The sequence below is a fragment of the Melozone crissalis genome, unplaced genomic scaffold (assembly GCF_028551555.1).
Source record: "Melozone crissalis strain CALT ecotype California unplaced genomic scaffold, PUWL_Pcris_2 ptg000016l_1, whole genome shotgun sequence".
Taxonomy (NCBI): domain Eukaryota; kingdom Metazoa; phylum Chordata; class Aves; order Passeriformes; family Passerellidae; genus Melozone; species Melozone crissalis.
The window spans coordinates 32478090-32497686 of record NW_026535794.1 but is presented as its reverse complement, the minus strand read 5'-3'; the positions used below and the strand labels follow the sequence as shown (position 1 = coordinate 32497686).

The 19597-nt window shown below is 43.8% G+C and overlaps 1 protein-coding gene across 1 annotated transcript in view; it reads left to right on the top strand.

Moving 5' to 3' along the window:
• Window positions 1–16529: 16529 nt before the first annotated feature.
• The window catches only part of RAPGEF5 (Rap guanine nucleotide exchange factor 5), a 154925-nt gene continuing 151857 nt past the window's right edge, over window positions 16530–19597 (top strand). The window contains exon 1 of the mRNA XM_054273587.1: window positions 16530–16778. Within this exon, the coding sequence (XP_054129562.1) occupies window positions 16590–16778 (189 nt within the window). The 5' untranslated portion in view covers window positions 16530–16589. The remainder of the gene's footprint in view (window positions 16779–19597) is intronic.

Here is a 19597-nt window from a genome sequence, read left to right as displayed (position 1 = left end):
TGACAAGACAGCAGAAAGGCAACAAAATAAATTCTCTTTCCTTTTTATAGCTCCTCCAACCCATATCCAGCCCAAATGCCAGGTGCAGCAGGAAGCACTGTGCCTTAGTTGCAGAATTATTTCCTTCTGCGATTAAAAGAAATTTTAATGCACAGCAAGCTCCATTGAAGTGCAAGTGAAGGGCCCATTTCATAAAAGATTTAGGCTCTGTCTTGGTGTATACTTTTGATTTGTACAGCAGGGAGCTTGTACTTGGGAAGAAAAAGGGGAGGGGGGAGGACTTTGCTTTAAATTACAGCTTTTTTTTTTTTCTATTCATTTTGCATTCAAAAGACCAAATATATTTTCTCTTTCTCTTTCCTTGATTTATGACCTTATAAAAATGAGATAGAATCAGCCCAGAAAGAAACAAAGGTTAGGTCTTCCCAGAGCCTGAAGCCTTTGTGTAACTCCCTGAAGAACAGCTGTGCAAATTACATTTGCTGCTATCAGATAAAGTGGAGACAGAGAGCAGTTTTTCTAACAGGATCTGGACAAGTTTCCATTTTATTTTGTCATTTTGAATGCAGGTTTGATTTTGTTTGCTGGTAATCACAGCCTTTAATGTTACCTTGCCAAAAATGGCTATTGCAGGAGAACTCCCATCAATGTGATATCAGCACAGGCAGAGAGAGAAACATCCTGTTTATGTGAATGTCCCAAACAAAAGAAGTCAAGATCTAAACAGATAGAAGAGAATGCCAGTAGCCATGAGACAAACTACATGCCAGATGTTAGTCACGCTGCTTAGAGCACTAGGAGAAGTAGATCAGCTATTATGTTGATGAGTGCAGCTTATGAACCTGTAGAGAAGGGAAGCAATAGTTGTCATTTGCATGATTAAAGTCTTGTGTAGTACTTCTACATTAAATAATAAATAATTTCATTTTACCTAAGTGTATTAATTAAAATGTTACATTTTAAGGCATTACTTTTCTTTTCTTTACAAGTTCATATAAAGCATTCAAAAGTAGAAATTAATTTTATTTTACAAGCTAGGACAGCCACATAATCACAAATCAAATTAGGTTGAAAAGGACTTCTGATCCTAGCCCCTGCTCCAAACATGGCCAGATTCAAAGTCAACAAGTTGCTCAGAGCCTTCAGTTAAACTTGAGTATCTCTATAGAAACTAGATATTTTTCATTGCTTAACTGTGTCCACAATGGAATTGTTTTCCATCCATCCAACCGAGCAGAAATTCCCTTGCTGAAACTTGTGTCTGTTGCCTGTCATCCCTTTACTGCACACCTCTGGAAGGGCCCATCTCTGCCGTAGTCCTCCACAGGCCCTGTTAGGTTGCTGTGAGGTTCACTGTGAAGCCACCTCTCTTCCAGGCTCAGTTCTCACAGCCTCACTTAGCTGGCAGGGGCTCCAGCCTCACTCATCTTTGGAGCCCTCTGCTGAGCTCACACCCTTTCTTGGACCTCACTTCTCTTCTGGAAGATGTGAAACTGGACACAATGGCTTCACTAGCACCACAGAGGAAAGCTGTGGCCTTTCCCATGCTGGCTCTATTGGTTAGACCTGTGTGTTTACTGAGGTTTCACTCCATCCCTCTGTCCAGGTGTCTGAGGAAGGTGTTTAACAGTGCCAGCACTGGCATTATCATTCAGACCGGCTGCTAATTGTACTGACTGCGATGTTGTCTTTTGAACCCAATGGTCCAGCTTCTCCTCCATCTAGTATTGGTCATTTTTGAACTGTGCTTAAATTCTGCTACTGCTTCTCTCTCCTGTGAAGAAGCAGAATATTCAGGACTGGCAGAATGTAACAAGCTATCTAAAATAAAATCTGAATCTGATTATTCAGCCTGCTTTTCATTTTGAGATTTTTTTGAGACAGTAGCTGTTCTCAAAGAGTAATAGGAGTTTATTTTTCTTGTTTAAATCTCCTTTGGGTTTCCAGGAATCTTTGAGAAAGGAGAGTGTGGGAAAGACTAAGGTTGAAAGTGAAGGGACTGAAGCCAAGACCATCAAGTTATGGATTTGTACAGGAATAAGACCTGTATATACACAAGAATATTTGTAGGTAGCAGAGACACTAAGCACTTCTGCTACTCTGTGTAGTTTCACTATTTGACTAAGGAAGGAGATATTTCCCCTGCAGCAGAGCATCCTTTTTTCAAATGCAAAATTTTCACAGCAGCCTTTGAATTTTGATAGAATCTTCGCAAGTTGAAAAGAAATACCCGACTGGCTTGGTTTATAGATTTTTCAGTAGTATCAAATAACCTGCTTCACAATATTAGAAAGCACTCATTGTTTTGGATTTTATTAAGGGATACAAGGAACAGTAGCAGCATTATTATATCATTTAATGTTACATATCTGCTTGATAATCAGGTTGTGTAGTCAAAATGGAATAATTTCATACTGAACCCCAAATTTACAAAACAGTGTCTCATGGGATCTTTTGAAATGTCAGTTCTCTGCTTAGGGTAACTTTCTTGTTTTCTGAAACTGCTGAGAGTTGTGGTGGACCATATACTTCCAAGATTCACAATTCATGATGTGGTCAGATTTCACTGTCTTGACCAGCCCAAGGTGGTAGAAACACCTTATGCCCCATTGCTCAAAGCAGCATTTGGTGGGCACTTCTTGGTCCCTGTTTTTTTTCTGTAGTGTAATTTGATAGTAATGAACAGTACTAATATCTGATAGTAATGAACAGTTGTTCTGGATCTTTCTTGCCTAGCAGGTAATAGTGGGAGCTCCCAAGCTACACCAAGGTCACAGTTTGTTCTAAAATGTGGTGCAGATTTTAAGCATAGGGAGTTAGAGGGGCATGCAAAAAAAAAAAAAAAAAAAGGAAGTAAGGGTCAGTAAAAATTTAGCACATCCTCAGGGTGCATACGTTGTGTGAATATATCTGTGCATTATCGTTGTGTTCGTTACACATTTTTCTCAGAAGTGTCAGCCTCAAGAGCAAAGGTAAGGTGACATTGTAGCATGACATACTTTTCTAAAAGCCTATCAATATGGGTTTAGGTTTTAACTCTTCTCCCCTCATCTTCTCTTGAATATGAAATGGTTTCTAGCTGGGCTGTTTAAAAGATTCATAAGGAGAGTCCAATTTTGGTGATTCATTTGTAAAGCTTCAGGTGAGGGGAAAAAACCTGCAAAGAATTTCCAACAGAAAAGCATATGTGGAGGAGTTAGAAAACTATTTCCTATATGGACCAAAGCCTTCTGCATGGCTAAGTGTCAAAACTGCAGCAGTCACACCACTCTGACTCCCAGCTGGCATTTTGCTACTGCCTCTATATGCACTAGAGCAGGCAAAGACAGAACACTGTGAACTGGGCTTTTGAAAGCCAGGATGTAGAATTCAATCTTTCAGAAAGCAAAACATCGTCAACAAAAGACAGTGATTGTGCTTTTAAGCCACCTGGGAGCAGAGGGAGAACACATGCTCACGCATTCAGAAAGCTGAAGCAGCCTCAAGCTGTTCTGCTCCTGAAGAGGAAAAGGAACTTTTGCCAGTGAGATGTGAAACTGAAACAGTTGTGTTCTTGAATCAGAGAAAAAGCAAGTTGTATACCTGCGCTGACCTTGAAGGCTGAGATAATTCTGTTTAGTCAGTTGTTTCCTCTCCTAAGTCTTATGCTGGGATAAAACAGGAGAAGATGAGGCTGGGAGATAAGAGGACACAGCCACTGCCAGCAGTGTGGAAATCTCAGTGTCTTTTGAACACCTCCAGGCCCCCTGGCTACACCAGCACAAGCCAGTGTTGCACTGCTATGAGGGCAGCATTGGGTTCTGAAGAGCAGCCCTAGAGTTCTCCCAAAGTCATACTCCACTGGACAAGCTGTAAAACAGCTATTAAGAAGAACACAAAATGAGTTTAATGACTGAAGAAACAGCCGCTGAAGTCAGTGTGAATGTGAGGCAAATCTTTTGCAATGCTGAGTTTTGCCATGGGACAGCAGACAAGAAATGAAATGTTGTTATCTAGAATTCCTAGATATTTCTTTACACTTTTTCAGAAATAAAAGAGAAACTCCAATAAAAGTGAATGAAACCACTTGAACCCTTTGCCCTGCAGCACAGATTGGCAGAGAAATGGGGAAGGATGTTGTGATGCTTCCAGATTTTCCAGGAAACTAGCACTGCTCAGGAAGTTGGGGAAGCTGGAGTCCCTTGCATGGATGTGTGCCAGAGACAAAAGCATTGTTGTAAAAGCTGAAATCTGTTTCTTCAGGCCCCATTGAGCAGGGCATAAGTACATCCTTAAGCCTATCCCAAGGCAGCAAGGAGCAGAAGTGTGGGCTGAAGCTCCAGTTGTGTTACTGATTGCCTGTGGCAGTAATTCTCATTATGTCCACAAAGGCTTTGCTCTGCTCCAACTTCCTTGCTATATCATAAGTAATTATGTTAAGGTGACCAGCCTGAACTGGAACATGGCTTTAGGTTATCTTAAACTAATGAAGGCAAAGGTACATATTTACACTGTCTGATTCTACACAACTATTTAGGCACCCTGAGCCATGTGCTATTATTCGTGTCTTTCCATTTGGACACACAGTGGGGCTCTCAGGCTCATGAGTTCTGAATCATATTTTAATTAGATGACTAAAATGCCTGTTATAAATATCTTTCTAAAAAGCAAAGTTTTAACCATGAACATAATAAACTGTTGAAGTCAATTTCAAAAGAAATTTCAATTTGTCATCACTTGCAGTCTTTCAGCTGAGCATGAGTGTACATAAACATACATTTCCCCCACTTACGTGGGATTCTTATAGGGCACATCCTGGCACTGTGCTGCATAAATTGACTCAGGTCCATGGTGTGCTTTACTGTGTAGTCCTCCTGAGGGAAGAACTGTGTACACCAGGATGGTTTCCTTTGGTAGCAAAACGCGGCATGCGTGTGAGAGCCTGCTTTTCCAAGAAGGTGCCTGGCAGTGTTTTACAGCAATTGCAGTTTCCTGTGAACATACACTGCATGCTATAGTCAGTTGATGGATGATCAAAGCATGATTTACTAAAAACAGATTATAATCTACCAGAGACAAGTTTCCTAGCCAGCCAGGGATGACTGCTAGATGATGCTATGCAATGTCTGGAAAGGTGATACAAATGACTTTCCAAGTAACAACTTGGAACATAAGTCTTGGTTTTCCATCTGCTACGCATAGTGATTTCTTGTAGACACTAAAAAAGAGCTGTGTGATAGTTTCTGATAAAGCTGCAGTTTTCTCTCATTATTTTTTGAGTGCCTTGCTGGAGAAAAAGCTCAGACCATTTCAGATTGTTGCCCTGGACCTTTGCTTTTTTATCTCAGGAAAAGGAACTGTGCCTCTGAGACGGCATCAAATGCTTTAGGTAGTTCCAGGAGTGTGAGAAAGGATGTTTACTGTGTAGCCACTGACTAGAGGAGATTTTGCTTCCACTGAGATTGTTTCTCATCCAAGTCCTGGATCTGAAAATAGCCATTCAGCTTCATTTATATAAGGCTACACTTAATCCTGGGTTATTTTTTAGGAAGAATGGAGAAGAGTAAACCACAGTCAATAGCAGATTGTTACCCGTGCACCCAGGACACTTTGCATGCCAAATTGTGTCTTTGAAAAGAGCCTTTTTCGTGGGTTTCATATCAGCTATTTCTGTCCAGTGGCACCAGCTTACCCTGATGGAGGAAAAGTAACTGTTGTAGCCAAGTTCTTGGTTCATGCCCTCTCCTCAGTATTTGTGCAGGTTGAAGGTAATGGGCACTGGAAGCCTTGGTGGAATGCTGGGTATAGTGGTGTCCTTTTGTACTACTTTGCATTTCTGACACTCTTTTGATCACAAGATCTGTTCAGAACTGATTAAATCATCTGTGAATCATGGAAAGGCTTGGGGTGAGATTTGGCAGTATCAGTGGAGGGATGTGGGCAGGAAGGTTTTATGGGAGTATGGGACAACCTCAGCTTTTTTTTTTCTGCCACTTGGTACTTTGGTTTCATGCCTCTGGCAGGGGAACTTCTGCAGGGGCAGAAAGCCAGGGAGGTATCTGCAAATGGCAGGAAGACAGAGCCATATGGTAGTCAGTGTGCTGAGTGTCAGGGCTGTCAGTGCTAATGCCCCACAAGCCCCTCATGTTTTCCTCTGGGGAAGAAGACATTTGCATTTTAGCAGACCTTGGTAGTTGCTGCCATCTTTGTGGCCAAGCCAGAGGCTCTGGACTTATGGCTGGTGTCCTAATGAAATAATGGTTGTGATGTTCATAATCTTGATAGCAGGGCTGGCAAGCAGCACCTGGCTAGCTACTTGACCAGAGATTAAGTGTGACAGTTTTAAAGCAGAAAAAGGGAAGAATTTGGCAATTTTAGTCTGTCAGTCTCACCACAGTGTTGTTGAAACTAGGTGAACACTGATTTATTTCACTACCTTCAATATACCAGTGAGTTCTTCTGTGAATGATAGAGTCTTGGCAGAATGCAAACGTGATTTTACTCCCCATTCCTTTACTGCGCCTTTCTCTTCTGTTGTGCCTACTAACTGGAAAACACAGTGAGGCTGAATGGTGTCCTCAGACTAAGTGCTGTGTGTTCATTCGTAGCAACACAGCCTCCAGAGAACAGGTTAAACAACAAATGGTCTGTTTGTATATGCCTTACCTTACAGGTACTGTTTTCTCTATACCTCAGGTAGGACAAAGGTTTCAGACATGGAGTCTGTCTTGGAGATCCTAATAAAGAGTTTTAAATCAATTTATAGTTTTCTTGTGATGAAACAAAAGATAAACCCTGTTTATTTAATTAAGGCATGTAGCTGATATCCAAGACAATGAATATGTAGGGCATGAATCTTAGACATTTACCTGAGATCTTTCTTACCTTTGGATGAAGGATAATGTAGATGTTCTCCCATTGCTTAGTTATATTTTTTTCCCATTTTACAGAAATGTGAATGAAAACCCAGTGCAAAATTTTGTGTCTGCAGTGCAGCTGCCTAGGTTTGAGCTGCTTGCCTTAATTCACTTTATAGTCAGTGAAGGTAAAAACATAATTTTTAAGACTTGCCTTACTCAAAATACAGTGGCTGAATCCAAACCCTTGAATACAAAGGCTTCTTTCTCTCCATTGACATGAAAGAGGGCCCAAATTAGTGTTTCTTATGTAGACAGACTACAGATGGCCAAAACCCAAAGGTGAAGAATCAGAATGAGGAACTGATTCCATTACATTATTCTCCATTTTGAAATGCACTCATTTGGTTATTAATGAGATCCAATGTGCTTCAAAGTTCTAAAACAGAGTAAGTTCTCAGCCATTCCCCAAGCTGGCTCAGCTTTGCTAATGGGGCTCACAGACAAACTGTCTTGTGTTACACCACCCAATTAGTTTTAATAACTTCCCATTCATACCACATTCTCACTTGCCAAAATAGAATTTTTCATGAATTACTAAATTAATAATCATTTCCTACTGACTTTTAACTTTAGTGAAAGCTGATAGGAAGATGTTCTTGGCTTGTAATACAAGCCTAATACAAGCTTCAGTGGGGCTCACAAAGTTTCATCCTATTTTTATCAGCCTTCTCCAGCCACCTATATTCCTCTTTTCCCCGGTGCCTTTTATTAGCTACTTGAAAATCTGTGGGAAGTGAAACAATTTAACCTTTGAAAGATACACAACAGTTATTTACTCTTTCCTCTTCTAACAAGTCAGAAGAACCAAACAGTATTAGAGATTGAGTCACCACACACCAGTAAAAGTGGTTTACCACTGCATTAGTTTATTATTACCAGAAAGCTACCTAGGTCTTAATTAAACTGCAGATTTGTTTTCCTGAGATAAATACAGTTTGGCAAGAATTGGGAAAGAGAAACTCAAATATGTAATTCAATATTTTTCTCTGTAGTGTCTGTTAGGATTTTGTTTTAGAATTGTTGCTGAGGACAATGTTTAGAAATAAGTATCTGGCTGTAAACACCTGACTTTATTGAGGTAGTCATATATAAGGCTGGGGCAATAAAGTATGTCCTAATTATTATCCTATAAGTTTGACTATTAATTGTGATGTGGGATGCTGGACTGGCTTCCAAGCTCTATTCTTCAAAAACTGTGCCATAAATGAATGAAAACACTGGAAGAAAAGGGAAGAATTGTTATTGTCTAACCACAACAGTCCAGGCAGGCTGCCATAACAGCATTTTTAAAGCTCTAATTCAATAATTAGATCCAGCTACAAATGTATTTGTTTAGTCAAGTCCTCTAGTTGGCAAAATGTCTCAAATTTCCTTTGATAAATGCTGTTGTTTGCTTAATACATCGTTAGATAGTTTACGAATTGCTTGTCTGTAAATTACTATGTTCAGTAGCAGCTTATTAATTGGATTAATTTGGTTTGGTATTTTGCTAGAAATAGTTTATCTTTATATAAATGTATAATTTTATTTCATCACAGTTACAGATATAACACTGTTTACTAATGGAAGTATATCCAATTTTCAGAAAATACTGCAAATATCTTGCAGGCCAAGTACAAAAAAAAGCATTTTTCTAAGGCTTCAGTGAGAGGGAAAAGTTTTTTCTTGTGGGAAAGAAAGATCCATCTCATGTCTTTTGCATGCACAGGACCATGTACTTTCTGTGACACTGTTCCTGAAGGTTTTACACGGCTGCTGATGCGGCCTGTTGGGAGACTGGACTGTAAGAGCTTTGTTTTACCATTCTGGCGGCTCCAGGTAATCTAAACTGATTTCAGACAGATAAATGCATGCAGATCCCAGAGCTAGTACTGCTTGCATGCAGAAATCCACCTCTGTAGCTGAGGTTCCAGTAAAACCCACCTCTCCACAAGCCAACATCCATAATCTTTCATGCATAGTCTCAACTGGATCTATGTTGACGTCTTAGGACAAACTGGTTTGCTACACTAATTTCTTTAATTCCCTGACTCCTGTTGCCTTTCAGAAGTCTCCAGAGGTGTTTGTAAACACTTAGAGGAGACTGAAAGGGGAGGAGATTATGATGGGCAGGACAAAGACAATTTTTCCTTTTCTCCAGGTCTGCTGGATATCTCAGCATGGGGAGAGCTGTTTTGCCAGCCACCTCTCCTTCCCAACCCTGCCCTTGCTGTCTGCTACTTCCTTGAATGACAAGATTATTTTCATCATGTTTTCCCACAGTCCCTTTAAACAGATATCCCACAGGAGAAGTGAATAGTCAGGGATCCCAGGAGTGCTGTTGAAGTGAGATTAGAGGACTCATCAACCCACAGCTCTGGACATTGTTGAAAATGCCCTTGTGTGGATCTATTCAAATCCATTTACTATACCCTAGGCACATGGGCACTGCCTTCCTGCACTGGCAGATGTGGAAAGCAGTATCTCTCCCTGGACCTTTGCTCATGTTAGCAGACCTGCTGGAGTGAGCCTGTCCTCCTTTACTGCCACCTGGATTTATCCACGGCCTCATTACTAGTGCTGGTACGGCTGTACTTCACTGCCTTTAATGTTATTCTTAACAATACCAGAGGAACCTACCTGGTCCTACACCATCCCTTGTACAGTGTAGACTGTCCTCTGAACCCCCAATCAAACATGATTTTCTTTTCCAGTCATCTGTCTCCCTGTTTCTGGTCAACAGCTGCAGTCCTCTTATTCAGGGGGAAAAGCCAGCCATAGTTAAAGCAAAACAAAACCCAGAACAAATACAAACAAATCAAATTAATAAAATGTTTTAGAGCATTTCAATACTCATATGATATTGTGAGATGGTTTCATGTCTAAAATGGTAATATTATTTCTGGCAATCTATCTCATGCTATTCTTTTGTTGATTTTTCCAACCTCTCAGGAACTTGGAATGAAAATATTTTACTGATGTTACTATCCCTGGGAAAAGCTTGTCAACATAGATCCAGGTTTATGCTGAAAACTCAAAATGTTTAGCATGTGGTTTTGTATTTTTCCTTCATCAAAGGCATTATGTGGGGCTAAAGCCTGTTCTCATGGAGGCAGGAAGCGATACTGACAGTGTAATTAAAACAAAAGGTGACATTTCATATCTGTGTACACATATATGCAAATATCTCTTTTTGCAAATGATAATATAATCATATGAGAAAGTCATTACATTACAGTAGCTCTCTCATACGAAAGCTGAGTAGACACTCTGGCATATATATTCTATAAAAACCTCTCTCTCTCTCTCTCTCATTTTTGCAGTGCTCTCTGAGCAGGGGGATCAATGAAGCCTGATTTTGTATGGATTTGTGTCTTGAGGTTGAGACCTTATCTGGACTTTGAGGTCTCATATGAAGTGCTGCACTTTTTACCTCAGTGAAGCATTAACCACAGCTCTTAACTGGCTGCCTAGTTTCAGAATGCCTTTAAGGACTTAATAGTTTTTGGATTTCAATGCCTCTCAAATGTGCTTGATGAGCTTAAGCATTTGAAGACTCACAGAGAGATCTAGATGCTCAAAGAGGCAGCACAGTACCTTAAATACAGCTCCTGCAAAATGAAGCTAAAGTGTCCTCACCCATATATGGAGAAAAAGCATACAAATTAAAACAGAAAACATGAATTTAAACATAAACAGAGAATTTAACAGCTAAGGAAGAAAAGATATATTTGCAGATTAACCATTAGTCACACAGGGGAAATCTTCCATTGCCTGTGAGAATTTAGCACCTAATTGCAATTTGTCTCTTAAAATTTCCTACACAATCTCTTCTGTAAATGCATCTAAACCTTCTCACACTGCACATTTAAAAAAAAATCATGTATATGCCTATGTGTCTGGGGGGTAAAGGAACTTGAATTTCAGTTGTAGCTGTCAGAAAAACTCCCCTATTCCATGAGTTCATTTTTCTGTGTTTTCTTTTTAAATTTTTAATTAAAAGACATTGATTTGCCATTTTGAGATTTCTATGTTTATTTTAAAAACAAACCAACCAAATAAACTGAACAAACTCCAATGAGGATCTTATTGGCTTTGGAGTCGAATTTGGGCTTGTAAGAGAAGGAGCAATAGCTCAATGACAACACTGTTTTGACAGAAAAGGCCAGATAGATGAGCTTTAAGAGTTTTAATTTCCCTGAGGGGTCATAAGGTCCCCTGATACCAAGAATGTTAAAAAAACAAATCAAACTGAAGAGTCGAGTCAGGTTCATTAGCTCTGGCAAATCACAGTTACCACAGCAAGTGCATTCTTCCTTGGGTTTTTATGAAAGCACAAGTTTGCTACACACCAAACAATGGAAATACAATGCTGTATTTACATTAGTTTTGCCCTCGTCATCATGGCTCAGTGATTCTTAATTGCTAAAGGAAATGCAAAGAGATCCATTTAAGGTTCCAGACACCCTCCTGCACACCTGTCCTCTCACAACTCGGGTTCAAAGCACAGCAGCAACAAACCCAGTGGCTCAGGATGCTCCTGAGCTCTCTTCCCTCTGAGTGCCTAAGAGTCAGTAGCAGGGATCATGTCGCAGTTCCATGGATGATTCACAGGCAGGACACAGGCTGAGCAGCCATTTGAAGATGCTCTGAGTGTTTTGAAGGCTGGAAGAGGTGCTGGGGGCTGAGGGGCAGGCGGCTCTTAGTGAGGAGCAGGGAGAAAGGGTCAGATGCTGAACTTGAAGAGATTCACAGGCTGCCAAGTGAAAACTGGGGGTTGAATTAGGAAAGGCAGCTTCAGATCTTCCAGCTATGAGTCACACAAATCATGAAACTACTTGAAATATTTCATCTACTCATACATCTCCTTTATCTTTAACCTCTTCTCTCTCTTTTGTAGTTATTCTCCTGTTCTGCTTTCTTTCAAGTCACACCCCGCACTGTTTTCCTGCTTCCTCATCCCCTGTTCCTATTTTGGTATCTTTCTGCTGCTGAACATTCATTACATTTTGCAGATCTCTCACATTTTGGAAAAACTACAAGCAGTACTTCTGAGCTTTGGTCACTGAATATTTGGTCTATATGATGACACAGTACTAAACTCTTTTTCAAAAAAATTACTTGAGAAACTAAATAAATGATTTATTTTTAAGTATGCACTACCCACATACATGCCTTCAATCTGATAATGAATTTGTGCTATTTATATCCATAGTAAATTGGTGATATTCAACATTTAGAATGCAACTGAGGTCCCACTCTTTGATCAGGTGGAAGGGAGATAAAGAACTCAAAAGTCTCAAGCAAGTTATTTGGCCAGAAAGCAGATCCCTAGGAGCTCTGAGATGTGGATAAGTTGGTTTTGTTCTGAACCTGATTGAACCAATGGAGAATTGACAAAGCAGAAAAAGGTGGGAGGTGCCCAGACTTCTGCAGTGTTATCTCCAGCTCACAGCACAGTGGCTGAATGGTCACCTGCTGCCCTTGTGCTGTGGGTGAAGTGATGAGGGGCAGACACCCCTTCTTGGGACTGGGAAATGTGTCCTGAGTCTGCTGTGAGGCACTGAAGTGGCAGAATGGAGCAAAGTCTTCCCCGGCCCTTCTCTTTTCCAGGGCCATTGCACATGTTGTATTTAAAGCTAGAAACAAAAATGTGCCAGGCCAGGCTTCTCCATGTCAGGAGCCTGAGAGCTGCCAGGATCTCAGAGCACAACAGGGCAGTCTGCAGTTCATGTGCATTGGGCCTGGAGTAACCCTTGGCAAACTAAAAATTGTAGGATATAATTGTCAGGAGGGCATCCTACAGAAAGGGACTTCCTCTGACATTCATCTGGATGTTGTGCAGGAGGTGGGCAGTACACAGCTCACCTCCTCCTGAATGGGAAGAGAGGTGTTACAAAGGAAAATGTGCTTGCCTGCTTTTTGAAGAGATGGGGAGAAGGAAATCAACTCAGTTTCTGAAAGGGTAGGAAAGCATCCACCCCCATCCCCACTCCAGCAGGACTGCCTGGGGAAGGGGAAGTAGTGTTTGGCTGGTCGTGTAGCGGGTGGTGTTGTTTTGGAAAAATAATTGCTTTCTTCTAAATGCCTCCTGCCAGGTCAGGGAGAGGAAATATTCATAAAGGACTGCTGCCTGTCAGTGACATATGGCTCCTGCACACCAGTACTCTGCAATTCTATTTCTGCACTGCCTTCATGCAGGGAAAACTGAAGTGGCATCTATCAATTATTCCAACTAAGTCAAGAACTCCTAATACTTTAAGTCCAAAATAAGAGTTTATTATGCTTTGTCAGGAAATGTCTGATACCAAGCAATGCTTTTTTTTTTTGCAATGATCTACTTAAAAACTGATGTGAAACACATACAGGCATGAAACAGCTTGCATTGTTTTTACTGCATTTCTTTTGATTGTGCTACACCATGTAAGAAAAACAAACACATTCAAAAAGCAGACACTCCCAGGCTCCACATCTGCAAAGTGCAGTAGAGTTGTTTAGGTCTCCAGACTCCATCCTGTATCTATTTAAACATAGATGTTTCTATATTTATATGAAGGCTCTTGCAAGTAAGGGAACAAAGCCTAGTCCAGACTCCACTCTGGAAGGTACATTCAAGTTTGGATTTTTTGCTAGAAAGCATCACATGTGTCCTTAGTTCTGTTTTATATTGGACCAAATGATAATTGTTGAATCTGGAGAATTGGAAATCTCCAATGTCTGCACATGGTCAGTGGACCTGATATTCCTTTAGTGTTATTGATGGTGTCTATGAGGGACAGAAAATCCAGTCGCCTGCAGGCCAAACCTGCTGAGAGCAGGGACCCCAGTCCCTCAGATCCCTGCTGTGCCTTCAGTGACAGTTCACTGAAAACAAGATGCTCTGAACACAATGTTTTGGCTGCAACACACTGCTCTGGGTTTTCTAAATGAAACTGTTTTGCCAAACACCTTCTCACAAGATCTAGTTTTGCTCTCTGATCCCCATCCCTTTCCTCTGCAGGAAAAACCCAGACTCATTCACCATGCTAAACTTTCAGTGGCTTAATAAAAAAAAGCAACACAAAATTTTATTTTATACAGTTCCTACCACAATCCTCCCAAAACCTGGAATGATCCAAACAAAAATTAGAGAGGCCTATCTAAATTTTTTTGACAACTGATAGTCCATATTATGCTGTCTGGCAGCTGATAATCTTTAAACACGCCATAGGGCATATTAATTTCTCTTTTGACACTGTTTACATGTTATACTTGCTTGGTTATCTTGCTTAGTTAAAATACAAAAATTTTGAGCACTAGCATCATTTTACCCTTTCTTAACATAATCAAATTACTTCTGGTTATACTCCAGTCTGTCACATTAAGTCCCACTTTATTGAGTTGTCTTACTGTGGCTTGTATTGCAGTAGTGCCTAAAGACTCAGACAAAGAACATGGTTCTTTTGTGAAGCCCACAGACTAAAGATCCATTATTCTTTTGGGTGTAGATACACTTCTCTTCATAATTACATCCTGAGCTGTGACAAAGTGGCTGCCAGGCAACACAGCTGTCAAAACTACATTGCAGGGCAGTTGCAAAGCTCAAATCAAGTACAATAATAGAAATATTTGGGACATGACAATGTTTGGGATTGTCATAATCACCCTTGTCCTTGCAAGTGTTGGCGCTGTAGCCAGTTGGGACTCCCAGATCTCTCTGGCATTTTGAGGACTGTAGCACAATTTTTGTCTAAAGGCTGCCACTATGCTGTCTCTTTTCTGTCTTTTGTGTCAGCAATAGGCATCATTGCAATGTACTGTATCACTCTGCTAAAATAGGTGATTATTTTTTTACACTTAACCTTTCAGATCTGGCTAATGTAAAGGGCAATAGCAGCAAAAAGGAGGTGATGCCAGAATGTGGCTGGAGCAAACCCTGTCCCTTTCAAGAGTACCCAAGCTGGCCTGATTCACACTGCTCATCAAATCATGCACAAAGGATGCAGTAAAGTTGATTTAACTGCTTCTGAAAGGAGCAGATCTGCTTTACCTCACTTCCAGGTTTCTGCCTTCCTTGATCCTGCAGCTGTGGGTCACAGGGTGGATCAATTCAGCTGTCTGGCCAATGGAAAATCCATTATTTTCTGAAGTGTTATTTTTCCACCAGATCAATCAGCTGAATAGAGTGTGATGGTTACCAGATCCCACGGAAGGGTGGCAAAGGGAGGAACACGTCCATGGGTTGCAGGCAGGATCACTGTTTCACAGGAGCCTGCGGTCAGGCCAGTGCTGCTGGAAAGCCAGGCTGCTGCTGCACTCAGGTGACAGATAATTCAATGTCACACTGATGCTGGAAGAGGCTGCTCTCTGTCTCAGCACCCTGACACAGGTTGGGCACATCTGCCATCTTTCTACTGTGGATGAGCCTGTGATCCCAGAGGAGCTGGTTTAGGGAGCGCATCAGGGAGGAAAACAACCTATTCCTTTTTTACTTTTTCCCCCCAAGGTTAGTGTCTTGGTTAAGCCAGTTTCCTGTGGCTTGAGCCCCCAGTTCCTCCTGTGAGGCTGGAGGAGTACTAGGGTGAGTCCTAAAACCAGTGGGACCTCTTGGCTGGGACAAGGCAACAGCTCTCTCTAACAAGGCTGTGAAATTGACTTGACTATTAATGTCATTTACTCAGACATTTAGGCACTGGTAAACTCCTCCTGGATGAGCAGGTCAGCCTTATTTGTAGCTTTGAGGCAGAAGATATATGTAAGGGAGACCCACATAACCATCAATTCTGTGATCTAAATAAGAGCGAATAGAGCCTGGCAGAGAGGAAGCAATTTCTGTACCATGAGTTAGAAAAGGCAGTCTCCAGAGACTAAATAAAGTCCCCATAACTCATGGAACTGAATTCTAGACTAGTCTTTTACAAATAGTAAGGGAATTGGTTCCTCTCATTGAGAGTTCTCTTGCAGGGATTACCTGAATGACTGGAAGCAAGTCATTCACCTGGGATGAGCTGCTTGGTTTCTCCAGTACCAATGCTGGCTGGCATTGGAAGATGAAACACCTCTTTGAGTCAAAAAAAGGGAACAGAGAAGCTCTTCAGCCCTTGCAGCCATAAATAATCACTGGACCAGAGGGTAACTCGGGCAAGTGGGAACGTGCAGAGGCCTCCGGCCCAGACAGGCTCGGTGCTTGGGGGTCGCACCAGGCTGCTTGGGACTTCCTCCAGCCCCGTCCTGACAGCCTCCAGGAGGAAGCCGAGGCCAGCCAGCCCCTGGAGGAGGTCGAACCCCTCTCTCCTCTGTTCGGAGCCGCCGTCTCTGAGCGTGCTGGCCGCTCTCCCACGTGTTCTCGCCGTGGGTGCGGGTCGGTGCGGGGCGCCAGGGCCGGTGGGGACAGCCCGGGCGGCGGATCCCCGAGCGCAAAGGAGTTAACAGGACTTTCTGCCTTTCCCGCCCGCGCCTCCTCCACCCTGCTCATTACCTGCACTTTATCACCGCCGGAGCCGCGGGGCGGGAGCGGTGCAGGGCCGGCGGGGCTTCCTGCGCCGCTGGGGCCGCGCCGTGCGGGGGAAGGTGCGCGAGTGCTGCGCGCTGCGTGCGGGGGAGCGCCCGCCTGCCCGCCCGCCCGCCCGCCGAGTGCTGCCTGTGGGTGGGAGCGCGGCTGGGGCTGGGGCTGCGGCCGGGCGAGAGAGAGAGCGGGGCTGTCTGCGCGCCGCAGCCCGGCAGGGATGCGGCATGGCCGTGGGCTCCGTGAAGATGCCGTCGCCGTGTGAGGGCGCGGAGCTGGCCCGAAGCTGGAGCCCCGGCGGCGGAGCCCAGGAGCCGCCGCCGCCGGTGCAGCTGCGGCAGAAGCTGCGGGAGCTGCCGGCGCTGCTGCGGAGCGGGCTGACGCTGCGGAGGAAAAGCGCGGCCGCCGCCGGCCGGGTGAGTGAGGGAGGGAGTGAGGAGAGAGCGAGGGAGCCGCCCGCGGCCCGGGGCAGCGCCCCCGCCCTGCCCTGCCGTGCCGTGCCCTGCCCGCCGGGCTGCGGTGCCCGGGGCAGGCGGGGCCCGTCCGCAGCGCCCCCGGCCGGGCCGCGGTGCGCGGGAGGCCGCGGGATCTCGGCGCGGGGCCGGGCGGCGGCACGGGCGGAATGAGGGAGGGAGGGAGCGAGGGAGGATGCCCGGGCAGCACCTCGGCACCCACCGGGAAAGGTGCCCGTGCGAGTCCCCGGCTCCGGCCATTGCTGCCAGCTCTGGTGTAACACGAGATACCAGGGTGAGAAAGCGTCCCTGTCCCATCTCCGGGTTCCTCGAGTGGCTGTCCCCCTCTGTCCCTTTCCCCTCGTGCGGGCTGATGCTCTCCGCGGACAGCAGGCACAGCGCGTCTGTGCTCAGACAGCGGTGCACACGCGTGTTCCAGCGGCGAACTCCCAGCGTGTGGAGCTGGGATGGAGTGAAGTTGGGATGCACACGCCTGGCCCTCAGTCTCGCATGTCTCCTCCTGACAGTGAGGCCGTGGGGTCAGGTAGGCATAACCGAGATCCCCGTCCAAATTTCTCTCATTTTCACCCATTTTTAAAAAAGCTGGGGGTGTGTCTCCGCAGGGCAGTCAGTGCTCTGGTGAAGTCCAGCGTGACACTGCCGTGGCTGGGAACTGCAGTGGCAGGCAGCTGCCGGTGTCTCCGAGCTCTCCCAGTTGTGACTGGAACCATATCGGGGGGTGGCGTTGCCATCAGATCAGTGGCACTCAGTCTGGTCAGACCTCACTTGCAGGCCAGCACTGGATTGTAACCCATCTCCTGAGCAGTCGAAATGAAGGAGTGGGTTAATCCACATGTGGTTGGGTCTGACCGTGTTGGGAATCAGGCGAGCTGCTGTTTTGTTTCAGTGCACTGATAAACACCTGTGCAGAGAGTTGGGGGGAAGTCAGCATGGTGTGTGTTTGTACCTCATCAACTTTGCAGTACTTTGCCCATGTAAAAAAATGATTTCTCTGCATGGGGAAGTTGTGAAATATGCCAGGGTGTGAATTTCAAACCAAACTTCCTGGATGAATTCTTTGTTATAAGAGGATATATAGGCAAGGAAGATAATTAGGATTGAGGTAGGATATAAATTCACAGTAGAATAGCTATTTTTAAGTAATGTGGATTCAGATTCCAGTTTTACAGTATTTTTTTTCCTCCAGTACATTCAACACACAAAATAAAGACTGGCCGGTATGGAGATGCCTAATTATTTTTATTGTTCTGGTGAATTAGTAATCCACCTGATTACAATGCAAGTTGTCCATATGAACACAGAGCTAAGGGGATTCAGTTAAACAGCCAAGTCTTGCTTTGCCCTAGGAGGATATTTGTGACAGATACCCTTCTTCCAATGAAGAAAGTCCTTTTCTGAATTGTGTGGTTTGTTCCTCATTAGAAGCATACTGCCAAAGAAATGGAGTAAGTGTGCAGTGAGGAGGAGAGAAGCAGTGCAGAACTGCTGCTGGTGGCAGCTTTAGTTTGCAGGCAGGTCTGAAACACTGTTTTAACAAAACAAATTCATGGCACCTCAGGGAGACACCATGCAGAACAGCCTCAGGTTTACTCTGGTGGTTATTCCTCACCACTACTGAAAGCATTTGACAAGTGAGCGGTACAACAGTTACTCTGTAAATATTTGCTGTGGGTGAGTTAACATCCTGGTGAGAAGCCTGGGTAGCTCCTGGGTCATACAGCTCCTCACTTGTGCTTGATGAACCCTTGGTCCTCTCTTGTTTCACAGAGTTCCAGCGAGACTCTGCCTGCCTTTGCTGATGTTCTGTGTCATGGACCAGCAAACACAGTGTGACAGATTTAGTGGTGGTGTCACCTATGGCTTCACCTCCCAGTGCCCTGTGGGTCATCTTGTAAAATTTTCTTCTACCATCTGTCTTGGTAGGAAGACTAGAGGGAGGATGGTGAATCTGTAAGGCAGTCTGGAGTCAACCCAGTGATCTTCTGCTAGGAAGAAATTCTTTACTGTGAGGGTGGTGAGACACTGCAACAGATTGCCCAGAAAAAGCTGTGGACGCCCCATCCCTGGAAATGTTCCAGGGCAGGTTGGATAGGGCTTTGAGCAACCTGGTCTAGCAGAAGGTGTCCCTGCCCATGGCACGGGGGTTGGAATTAGATTGTCTCTAAGGTCCCTTTCAACCTAACCCATTCTGTGATTCTGTGACCTTGGATCAGTGGGAGATGCTGTGTGGAGATGCTGTGTAGCTGCAGCAGTGTCTTGGTCCCATGTGGAGAGTGGGAATGCTGTGCTCTGCCATCTCTGGGTTTGCAGGGACTATCCTGCAGATGGAATTACTCAGCAGCATAAGTGCCTAGTGGGGTGCTCCAAGGAGCAGGTTATACAAAGAGTCCAGGGTTATTAATCCACTTGCTCCCTTTGGAGACAAACTGGGCACCTGAAGTGCATGGAGGGTCTCCCTGTATGTGTGATCACCCAGGGAGCAGTTTCTTTTTGTTGGTAGTATCCTGTGTTGATTCCTGTCTTCTCTGTGCATGTGTCTTTTCCCCCCAGAAATGGACTTTTAAAGGCATGACATTTCATGTACTTCTATTTAATCTGATTAATAATTTAAACCTGGAGAAGGAGTGTATTTGGGAGAGAACAACATGTTAGAACAATAAAATGCAGCATTTTTATACTTTCCCTTTTAAACATGACCCTAAAATTTTAAGTCTTAAAATAAGGTTGGACAAAGCGATAACAATAACATAGGAAATAAAGAT